General features: G+C 32.9%; 1 protein-coding gene across 2 annotated transcripts in view; it reads left to right on the top strand.

The window, feature by feature from the left end:
* The window catches only part of LOC137399213 (uncharacterized), a 75,541-nt gene extending 62,755 nt beyond the window's left edge, over window positions 1-12,786 (top strand). For both annotated transcript variants that reach the window (XM_068085224.1, XM_068085223.1), the window contains 6 exons: window positions 91-332; window positions 732-861; window positions 2,778-2,904; window positions 3,513-3,719; window positions 6,690-6,798; window positions 12,421-12,786. In XM_068085224.1, coding sequence (XP_067941325.1) covers window positions 91-332; window positions 732-861; window positions 2,778-2,904; window positions 3,513-3,719; window positions 6,690-6,798; window positions 12,421-12,592 — 987 coding nt within the window. In that variant the 3' untranslated portion in view covers window positions 12,593-12,786. The remainder of the gene's footprint in view (window positions 1-90; window positions 333-731; window positions 862-2,777; window positions 2,905-3,512; window positions 3,720-6,689; window positions 6,799-12,420) is intronic.
* Window positions 12,787-12,824: the final 38 nt, after the last annotated feature.

Below are 12,824 nucleotides of genomic sequence, written 5' to 3'. Positions count from 1 at the left end.
TGAAACTAAAACTTGAGCCGCAGTATTTCTCAGATTCCTTTTCTATAAGCATGTAGTTTGGAGTAAAATGTTGACTACGTGGTATTTTAGAGATTTTTGCCAAATGAGTACGGAGCCATTGCACTGCTCTGGGGTGCGAAGCTTGTGGATGGGGTTGAAAGTCGACGACCTGTACGACAAAATCATACTAGTTTACCTGACTTCTTCCTTGATCTCATCATCTATGCGAGAAACCAGACAGTCGCTCTGGAAAAGAATGTGAAACGTTTATTGGATAGGCTATCTACTGAGAAAAAAACTATTCAAGGAAATGTTGCCATTGAATCGCATGGGTAGGTTCCCTATTTTATTATAACGCTGTTAGCCAGCTCTAACTTATAACAATACACTTTTAAAAGATCGCATCATGACACGGCTAATTATGTTTTAAACATTGAAGACAAAATTTGGTCTTACAGATTTTGTGTTATGGAATTGTGTGCATGAAATATCTATCCATGGTTGCTTGTATTTGTTTGAAAAAATGCAAAATACTTTGTATTCCTATATTAGTCCAGAGCGTCTATTAATCTATCGTATTGAGTTTTTGTGTTGCATTTTCGTATCTGTGTTATGCATTCTCCGCAGAAGTGGTCAAAGCTATTGAATAGCGTTTTTATGATATATCGGCACACAAACAATTCGATGAAAATGAGGTAATGACTAGTGACTAATGATCTGTTTTGTTGCAGCGCTGTCAACTCCGCGGAAACCATTAGTCGCTGCTTTTGCAAAGACTCTTGGGATATGTCCTGTTTCGAAATGTCATATAACGAAACGAAAGGATATGCCAATATATGCCCGAGCATGTTCAAAAAGGAGGTATGCCCATTCATTAATCTCATGGCACTATATGCACAGTTTTTCACCCACTCATGAGAAGTCTTGAGCAATTTTTTTAGTTTGTGGCGGGTCACTAAAGTCTTGGGAACAGAGTTTGAGAGCCTTCGGGGGACTTGAACAAGGCAATTATTGCAACTATGTCTCATTAACTATGGCTGGTGCTTTACATTAATTTTGATATTCCCCTTATTGTCATTACAGAAATCAACTTTTCATACTGCTACATGATTTTCTTCTTTCATTTGCTATTCACCTCCTATTTGGGCAATTTCACGTTCGGAAGACTGGCTTTTTTAACTGTTTGACAATAATTCATGCTACCCACCACATATTTAGATGCTATTTTTTTAGCTTTTGAAACTAAAATCTGCTTCAATTTAAGGAATGAGCCTATGAATTTTCTCTCACACAATAGAAAATTAAAATTGTTTTAATATTAATTTTAAATGTAACCTAATTCTGTCTCAATTTGCAGTTTGTTTTATCATAGGCACTGATACCATGTTTCTTTATACCCACTCCATTCCAACATGCTGCGATTGGTTGGTTGTTTATATCTACAGGCTGTAATTGGTTGGTTGTAAAATACCAACATGCTGCGATTGGTTGGTTGTTTATATCTACAGGCTGTAATTGGTTGGTTGTTTATGCCAACATGCTGTGATTAGTTGGTTGTTTATGTTAACATGCTGTGATTGGTTGGTTGTTTATGTCAACAGGCTGTGATAAGTTGGTTGTTTATGTGACTACTGTCATGTTTGTTCGGCTCGCACGAAATTTTATTTTCAGTTTCTTGGCATTATTAGACATAAATTTGAATATCGCGCTTTGATAATAAACACTTTAGGCTGAGCAAACATGACAGTAGTTTCAAGTCAGTTCAAACAAGACAGTTCATTTCATGTTAACATTCTGTTGTTATTAGCTCCTACAACTCACCATGATATTTCTCGGGTCGGCCAATGAGAAGCCGATTTTTATAAGATCATTTCTATTGGTTATCTATTTTTTTGTTGAACTTTTGTAAATGTTCTGCTGTTCTACACACTATTTGGATTTTTTCATACAGAAACAGCAGTCTTTAATCTTTACGGAAGCGTCAGTTTTTTGTATAAACATTTAATCTTTCGAAAAAATGTTGAATGTTTATCTGATATAGAAAGATAAATTCAATGAACAGAAATATCTGTTGTATCCAAATACAGTCTAAATGAAACAAGTAAAGATGTCACAACGGTTGGCTATTTAACAACCAAACCATGGCTTTCCAATCGTGTATCCGAACTGAAGTGATGAGCCATATTGTCATTAGCTCAGCAATAATAGTACAAATCAGAAGGAATAATAATATTTGCTCACAATACTTTCTTCAATTAAGCCCTCTAAAACACCTTTCCATATCAAACATGCAACACACGACCTGTATTTTCTTTTTCAATGCGCGTAATCTAATTTCTACTAATATTAATTAAAATTAGTAAAAATTAGTCAGTAAATTAAATATTGATTAATATTAATTAATAATTAATGTGAAAAAACCAATGTTGAAAGAGTAATGCTACAATAGTATTCACTAATTGTCCAATTAAATGCGAGCTTTTATTGACCTTGACTGAACCAAATTGTGCTCGACTGAAATTGGTTGTAAGCTTTTCGACTTGGAGGTTTTCGGCATTTTTTTTCATTCCAAACTTGTGAGAAGCAAAAATTTAGTATGGTTTTAATCCATGCACATAAATGTATTAAGTATTATTTACATTAGCCCTACTTCTGGTTCGATGCCGCTATTATTTTCTACTATTTAGAACTAAAGTATCAAACCTTTGCATTTTTTAGTTAAATTTGCATTCTCCGATTTGCTTATTAGTTGTTCAACATTTAACCATCTTTTGTAGCTCACATGGTGTGTCACAGACATGAATATAACGGAGGCTGTTATAGCTGATCATATTACAAAGTTTTTGGCTGATACTAGATTGTGTCTCAACTTTTCTTGTTTTTTCTCCAAATATCAAGTGCAAGGTATGCCCTTTCTTCTTTCCTCCCATTATAGTCATTAGTAGAACGCATGATTAGCTAGATGAAAAGTTTACATTATAATTTTTTAAGGATTTAAAAATCTCTCATCTGTTCGATAGAAAAATGATGAACAACCAAAAAAGGTGAACTTAAATAATAATGGCTGGAGCTCGTCCAGGTAGGATTGTAAAAATCACATGTCTACTTTGAGTGTTTGTCACTCACCACATTCTCGGTTACTTGAATGACAACAAAATGTTTTGAAAGTGATGCTGTTTTTACCAAGTATTATTTTACCAGTAAGAAAGAAACAACATCCAAATATATACACATGCATGCTTGTGTACAGTTCTGTTTACTCATCCAAATGTTGGACTGGATGCACAAATTTTGATACGCATTCCTGATTATTTTGCTAACATTGATGTAATCGATATTGTGCTAATATACAAAATTATTTCTTGTAATAATTGTGTAGATTGGTTCAGGCTATAGTTGACTATTGATCTGTTGTTTTTCATAAAAATGAAACCATAGTTTTGTGTAGCTGCTATAAGCTTTTAATGAGACAGCTTTTTCCATTTCTCACCATCCTCTCTTTGTTCTCTTAGGATTTGAATCATGTGAGCTGGACACAAAGCGTTCATTAAAACAGTGGAACTTTACTGTTGGCTTTCCCACGGAGCAGAGATATGAACAGCTTGGATCACTTATCACCATAGACAATCTCAAATCTTTTGGAGCAGCCTACCTTCGGTCGTGTCCCGATGTTTCGTGTAAAGTTCCATCGTCAAAAGATGTCACTGATGGCTCATCGAGTATGTTTTCAGTGTTTGTTATTTAGGCTTTGTTAGACAAGCTTATGGCTTTGACGATGGCACAGCTAATAATAGTGGAACTGGCTAGTACTAGTAGAACTATTAACCTTAGGGACGCTGGCAACCCTAGTGACACTACAGGCACTGGTGGTATGCATTATTGATACCGGTAGCAGTAATAGTAGTAGGTAGTAATCGCACTGGTAAAACTAATGACCCTAGTTACACTGGCAATAGTAGTGACTTTAGTGACACTAATGGCATTACTGACACTGGTGGCATTACAGACTCTAGAGACATTATTGACACTGGTGACATTACTGACACTGATGACATTACTGACTCTAGTGACGTTATTGATTCTAGTGACAATACTTACACTAGTGATATTATTGACTCTAGTGACACTACTGGCACTGATGACATTACTGACTCTAGTGACATTATTGACACTGGTGATATTATTGACACTGATGACATTACTGACACCGGTGACCTTACTGACACTGGTGATATTATTAACACTGATGATATTATTGACACTTGTGATATTACTGACACTGGTGATATTATTGACACTGGTGACATTACTGACCCTGTTAGCAGTTATGGTAATAATTGACATTCTTCAGCCTTCCTTACAAAATATTTAAAAAAAATTAAAAACAAGTTTGGTTTTGCTTTAAAATGGTAGACCAAATATAAAAAAAACAAAAGATGACTCCCCCAAGAACACAATCTTTCAGATTGTTGGAAATAAGCAGCCATAAGCTAGTAGTGAATGAAGACCAGTTAACTGTCAAATCGTGCCACTCGTAGTTATACACACCAATGTAACATGTGCTTTTCTATTGTCATATCAATCTATTATTGTCTAATAATCAATCTCTGAAGAGCACACAATACCTGTAATAGCGTGAAAACATTATGTTAATATTTAGTTGAAGACTGCACTACTGGCTTGTGGTACGCAAAGAGTTAAAAGGCCTTTCTTGAATGTCCATAAGCTTCTTTGGAAAGAATTGATTACTTTCTCACGAAATTTTACTCTCGAGCAGACCAAGCCTGGTCACGAATGCTCAGGGAGAGTAAAGTGGAGTGTTCTTGGAAAAAGTTTCATTAAATAGATGTCTGCATTTTTTCTCTTGATAGATATAGTCAACACCAACTTAAAATCACTTGAAAATGTAAAGCTTTGGATGTTTGATGTGTTATTTGTGCGAATAATTGACTCACATAAGTATGATGCAAATTCCAGCATGCAGCAAACCAATAAACATTGTAAATTAGTACACAGTTCTTCACATAGTTTCGTTCTATGGTGTTTGAATAATGTTAAATATGTTTTCCAGCTTCTTTTCTTAACTTTAAAATGAAGTATAGAAGATTAGTGTGAGCGATAGCAGCGGTGAAAAAGGAAGAAGGCAATGATTTTATTGCCGTTAAAACAATAAATTATAGAAATTTATGAGCAAAAACTTTCATATCAATTCTTTAATTAGTCTATATGTTTAGTAGTTGCTAGCGGAATGTCTGGCTTTGCATGGGTATTAAAAATCAGCTTATGAACAGTGACAGGTAATGTAGTTGCTCGACGTTGGCCTGGCACATTGCCAATGGCTAATTTGAGTAAGCTAGGTAATAAACTTAAAAGTAACATTACTAATAAGAGCCGTGAGAGCAAGCTTTACTGACTTGCGTAAAGCAGAGTGGTATGCGTATTTTCACCCACATAATGACATATATCGCCCAATTGGTAAAGTATTTGCCAGGCGAATGGGAGGTTCCAAGATCAAATTCAGCATAAAAAGGATATTTCATTCTTAAATTTCAATGGCTATAGCTAGACACACAGAATCACACACAAACTTTGATATTCAGATACATAGATTGTGAATACGAAAATGGGAGTCATGTGAAAATAAAAAAGCCTGCATCAAGCAAGTCTCGGGACCTTCTACAATAATTACAGATAAAAGTTAAAATATTAAGTATAAAAAAGAATACTATTAAGCTATATTAATTATAAGTTGGATGTAGCTTAAAGTAGACTAGTTCCATATTTCTACCAACACCTTTGCCTGTGCCCTGGTCATCACTTGTATCACAGGCTACACATTAGTTGTCTGTCATCAATGTAATGACAAATTACATTGAACATATTGTAATTCATATTGATTAATTCTTTATGTGCACTGTAAACCGATAGCGTCAACGAAGCAACGCGGACACGTCGTGAAAGTTTGCAGCTGTCAAACTTCCCCGATATTTCGCCGAGCATCGACGACAACCACAATGACGACAACGACAATGTGATGTACAACGACGACAGTCTGTAATATTTACACCATTTCGGCGATAGTAATCTGATAGTTGCTGCAGAACTGGTATTTAATTCGAGCATGCAAAAAAGCCGCTTTGCGAAAAATTAAAAAGCAAAATGAGAAGACTACGTCACGAAATATTCATTGATGCAAACGCGGATGGGTTTGCAAAAATTTGCTCGGAATTTATTTTGTATTTCAAATTTTAGTATGTTGGGACACTCGTCTTATATTGTGGTATGATTGTAGTTTGGTATATAATTTTGTATACATTTATTTTTACGCTATATATATTTCGTTCAAATATTTATCACTATGTTTATTGATGAAAAAAATTATCGAATGAATTAACTTCATGTCTCAGTTTGACTCCACAGTATTATACACAAACTATCACTTACTTGTTGAATGAAAAAGGCATTTCATATGCGGAGTATGCAATCTTGTTCCAATAGTCAAGGCACCCGAAATATTTTTAAAAAGCGGCACGTTCTAAAAATATGTTTTCTTGTTTTAAGAATAAAAAATCAGTCATTTTTAGATTTATATTTACATGTCGATTCTATTCCTTGCTTCAATATTTTAAGGGGCTTTATATAGTTCAGTAATTTGCTCATAGTAATGTGTAGATGTGTTTGCTATGTAGAGAAAGGCCTCATCACAGGGCTAGTCGTTGGAGGGCTCGTAGCTGCTGCAGTAATAATTGTCGGTGTCTTTGCTATGATGGCTATTAAAAAGCGCCGCACCAAAAAGAGGTATGTGTCTGTTATAGTTGCACTAGTCTATAGTTTGTATTATACATACGAGTCTCAGTTTGTTATTTTAGGAAATGAATTACCTTGACTGTAATTGGCAAACCTTTAGTGCGTAGCCCACTTCAGTGTTTAGTTTTTTTACAATGAAACGGGCCTCTGCAGTCTGGCCTCTTGTATATAGTTCAGGTGCATTTATTTAATTGTGCAAAAATGGCAAATGCTGAAAGAATAATTTTTTGGTGTATATCTCAAGTGTTCGTTTTCATCTCCAATCTCCCTACCACTGATGAGGACTATTTCACACCACCCTGTTTGGAATGAAACAAGTCTCAAACATAATGAAAAACATATATTCACCATATATGAAAACAATATGTTATCGGAAGGCAATTGTAAGAAGAGTTCAATGTTTTCACACAGCAGCTACATATACAAATCAACTCACATGATCTTTGAATTTTTTGGCCCTTACTCTGCTGTTATTGCATCAAAACGTGTTTCCTTGTAAGCGAGTGAATTGCGCAGACCATTTTTAAAATAGATGGCATTACGATATTTATTTTATTTATTATTTATATTTATTTATTTTTGATATATAGAATAGATGAAAAATCTGGATTCACCCAAGCATGTTGTTGTGATGACAAGTACGTTTTTCATCTTCAACAGCACAACAACGCCAACAACAACGCACACACTTTATATTATTGATATGCGTATATATAATTCAAACATGATTGATGTTTGAACCCTGAGAACAATAGCTCAATCCCCTTAGGGATGCGAGCACCCCAATGGGGAAGCCCTGGCATATAGTTTATGGAAGCTTTACACTTTTTCCACCAGCTTTTTCGTTCTTCAGTCAGCTTGTAGCTTTGATATATTGGTAGCTACTTAGCAGCAATGCATGTCATGTCGTAAGTCAGTGCGAGAGAAAAGGCGAATAAAGCAAGGTGTGCAAAACCAACAGCAAGAACATCAGATTTATATGCTAAATGAAAGTCCAAAGTATAAGCAGCATGATTCAACTGAAGGATCTAGTCATGAGTAACTGCGTGAAAAGTTACATGTGGTAGATAGTACCTGATAATCAGATATCATAAAAAGTTATAAAAAATTACGAACATGTGCATAAACTCATGTCCAACAAATTTTATTCGTATATAATCAAACTCTGACTTCATCTTTGAGCTTGCATTTTTTAAATATTTGCATGTTGATAAGCATAACTGCCATAATCTTTTTTTTACTTTTTGGATAGCCAAGCGCATAGTTCGACCGGAGGTAATACAAGCTCTCGATGATCTGCGGTCTAAAGCTTAGATAAAAGTATTGTGTATTTCCTCTAAACACTCCAAGAGTTCCGCAGACATCTAAAATGAATTTAAATATTTTATATGTAGTATTAACTACCCTTGTTCAAGACAAAGCTAGATAATATTAAATTCTTACATCTCAAGGCGTTGAAGCTGCTAGTTTTTCATCTATATTTTGTATAGCTGCAAAGCTCTATGTTGATATACTTGTGTGCATACTTGTGTGCATACTTGTGTGCATACTTGTGTGCATACTTGTGTGCATACTTGTGTGCATACTTGTGTGCATACTTGTGTGCATACTTGTGTGCATACTTGTGTGCATACTTGTGTGCATACTTGTGTGCATACTTGTGTGCATACTTGTGTGCATACTTGTGTGCATGTTTATATACATCCTTATTGGACAGTCCAAAATCATTTTTAGCCAAAAGCATTTTTATATGGTACCCAAACAACAGAACGAAAATCAAAAGTATGTCGTGTTTGGTTTTTAGTGTTTACAACTGTAAATGTACGATGTTTGGCGATCGACCTGACGCTTTTAGGTGGTTCATTAGATGAGAGCGAAGTTTATTTCGGGTGTGGGTAGTAGGATTTATAATAAGTTTTATCACTGCAGCGCAGCAGATTCCGTTGAAATACCAAACAGTTTAGAATATCTCATAGACAATTGTATTATTATCACGAAACGAGTAATATTATTAAAATATATCATAAACTAAAGTAACGAAAAGATGTCGACCGATAGATTGGAGAAGGTATTATAAGAAAACTGCATACCTCGGCCTTGTTCCCTTGAAAAATTCTCATTCTCATCCTGGTAAATGATAATCACACGACCCTGCAGTGGATAAAATGAATACTAGAAATTTAGGGAATAAATAAAGACATAAGGTGATTAAGCAGCAGTTATTTATGTTAGCGTTCCTTGATAGATTTATGTTGAACTAAATTTTTATCCAAAATATGTTCAATATGATCATTACGTTAGCGCATATTGGCTGTATTAAATCAGAGAAGAACTTGTCAACAACAAGGTCCGCAGGTTAAGTGCTAGCTCGAATACACCGGACATCACATAATCTTGAACCTAATTAGCTCTCTTGCGTGAACCGAAATTTGTTCTTAAATCTATTTACCTGAAATTTTTAATAGATGAAGACAAGTAGTAGCTTATTCGAATCTCATTAGATGGATTGTAGTGGTATTTTTACGAGTTTGTTAAAGCAATGAAATTATTTATTGTACAATAAAGTTTATGCCTCTCCACAGGCACCAATAATATTCTGAACTATAGAGATAATATTATGAACAATAGAGATATTATTATAAACTATAGAGATAATATTATAAACTATAGAGATAATATTATGAACTATAGAGATAATAGAGATATAAGATTGAAACTATAGAGATAATATTATAAACTATAGAGATAATATAAACTATAGAGATAATATTATGAACTATAGAGATAATATTATAAACTATAAAGATAATATTATAAACTATAGAGATAATATTATGAACTATAGAGATAATAGAGATATAAGATGGAAACTATAGAGATAATATTATAAACTATAGAGATAATATTATGAACTATAGAGATAATATTATAAACTATAAAGATAATATTATAAACTATAGAGATAATATTATGAACTATAGAGATAATAGAGATATAAGATGGAAACTATAGAGATAATATTATGGACTATAGAGATAATATTATGAACTATAAATATAATATTATAAACTATAGAAATAATATTATGAACTATAGAGATAATATTATAAACTATAGAGATAATATTATAAACTATAGAGATAATATTATGAGCTATAGAGATAATATTATAAACTATAGAGATAATATTATGAGCTATAGAGATAATATTATAAACTATAGAGATAATATTATGAGCTATAGAGATAATATTATAAACTATAGAGATAACATTATAAACTATAGAGATAATATTATAAACTATAGAGATAATATTATAAACTAGAAATTCCACTGTCATACAGCCCACGACCAAAGAGATGGCCAGAGATATTGGCAAAAAAAGAAAGGGTACTGATGGTTGAGAAATGCAATATTAGCAATCAAATGGCTCTGCAGTGCAATAGGATAACTGCAATGGTAGCTGTAATGTACTGGGTGTGGGTGTTATTATATACAACAAACAGCAATAATTAATGGAAAAGATGTTTATATTTTCCCCCTGCAATAGGAGAAATGCAATATTGGCCAATATTAGAAGTAAAATGCACTGATATTCTTAGAATAATCAATTTTATTAATATAGTAATAATAGAAAACCAATACACAATTTTGTTTACATTTCAAAACGTCATAGGTAGCAATATCGAGAAGTTGTGGTATTTATATAGGTTTTTAGAAAATTTATTTAAAAAGTGTTTGGTCATGACAAACAACAACAATGAAAGGAAAATATTACACGTTTATATATCTCCCTTGCAATAGGAGAAATGCAATGTTGGCCAATATTATAAGTAAAATGCACTGATATTATTAAAATAACCAATATTGTTAATATAGTAATACAGCAATAATAGAAAACCTATGAGCGTTCACGCGTCTGGAAGATTTCTGCAAACTGCAGCAAAATAAAAGCTGTTATAAAAGTGTTATAAAGCTGTAGGCCTAATTTACTGTAATGTATGTAATTCAACAACAAGAAAGAAATATGTTTATTATAACTCTGAAATGCAAAATTAGAAGTAAAATGGCAAGCTACTGTGTACTATACACAGTTTGAAAGTTGGTTGCGTTGAATGTAGAATGGTTTTGATAAGCGATCTTTAACAAAAAGCGAGTTGGAGCATTCACGCGTCTAAAACTGTAGCGAAATAAAAAATGTTCTCGTCATGAAGGGGCGTTGTAGTTCGGCCCTAGCTAGTACATAAGTTGTAAAGAATGTCGGCTAACGTTTTAAATAATGAAACCTTCGGTGATTGGACAAAAAACACAGGCTGATAAACTGTGTACCACAATTTCGTACCTGTAAATCGGTCTACGCCTCAAACGGTCTACGTTTATTACAGAAACCTTCGAATAAATTCGATTACAAGTACAAAATGCCATAGACTGATGAAATGAGCACGGTTTTCTCGTGAAATGCGCACTGCTAAATAGTTCTACTATCTGTCGCACGGCTTTATTGGCGTTTCAATTTTCGGTCTTAACTTTTTTTAAACCGAGCTTTTCAAGCGTTTTGTAGTAATTTTTGTCCAAATTAATCTGTCTATTTGGGTATAATCCGATTAGATGGGTAAGTTTAAAGATAATACCGACGGTTTACAAAGACTTGATAACATATTCAAATAGGTTTAAATGTGTTTTGTATCGTTAATATACTTTAACGACTTTACATTCCTATGCTTAAATTTGTTGATGAAATTTCTAGCCAAGGGTTCGTCTCATTGTTGATGAATAATTTTCATAAGTTGTGTGCACATGCATTTATCATAAAAACTCCCACACTTCGCTCCGCTCCTTTGCTCGTGGGACTATAGAGATAATATTATAAACTATAGAGATAATATTATAAACTATAGAGATAATATTATGAGCTATAGAGATAATATTATAAACTATAGAGATAATATTATAAACTATAAAGATAATATTATAAACTATAGAGATAATATTATGAACTAAAGAGATAATATAATGAACTATAGAGATAATATGATGAACTATAGAGATAATATTATGAACTATAGAGATAATATTATAAACTATAAAGATAATATTATAAACTATAGAGATAATATTATGAACTATAGAGATAATATGATGAACTATAGAGATAATATTATGAACTATAGAGATAATATTATGAACTATAAATATAATATTATAAACTATAGAAATAATATTATGAACTATAGAGATAATATTATAAACTATAGAGATAATATTATGAGCTATAGAGATAATATTATAAACTATAGAGATAATATTATGAGCTATAGAGATAATATTATGAACTATAGAGACAATATTATGAACTATAGAGATAATATTATGAACTATAGAGATAATATTAGGAACTATAGAGATAATATTATAAACTATAGAGATAATGCGCGAAAAAACTGTGGCTTGAAAAATTTGAGAATTTTATTTCGACTATAAATTCCACCAATGTAGGACACCACTTTACAAGCTTCCATTTTTTTTAAATACGTTTTGACAGCATTCTCTTATTGGAAATAAACTGTTGGAGGTAGTTCTAACCAATTTGACATAAACTTGTATGATTTGCAGGCATTTATCTGCAAGATTTGAGGCGCATGGCGACGATGACGATGATGATACATTCTTACCTGAAGGTGGAACAATCAGCTTCTCCAATCCGAGATATCACCAAAATGGATCTGAGGGCAATGAAAATGGAAACAAAAAACAATACCAAAGGTTAACACAGGATAAATTTTAACACGTTCTTCGATAAAACAACCCGGAACAATTATTTGAATAAATACTGCAGTATAGCTTGTCTTCCATCTATCAATGCACTTTTTATATATTTGAATTTTCTTTGTCAATACACATTTTTGTGCCCTGTACAGATTCTGCTGCCTGCTAGACTTTTATATATACGCACCATGTTGCTATATTGGAGTTCTTTTCAAATTCATAGCTTGTTTTTTCTACACGTCTTTTCATAC

Source organism: Watersipora subatra, chromosome 7, assembly GCF_963576615.1.
Source record: "Watersipora subatra chromosome 7, tzWatSuba1.1, whole genome shotgun sequence".
NCBI classification, from domain to species: domain Eukaryota; kingdom Metazoa; phylum Bryozoa; class Gymnolaemata; order Cheilostomatida; family Watersiporidae; genus Watersipora; species Watersipora subatra.
This window is presented reverse-complemented; position numbering and strand designations above follow the sequence as displayed.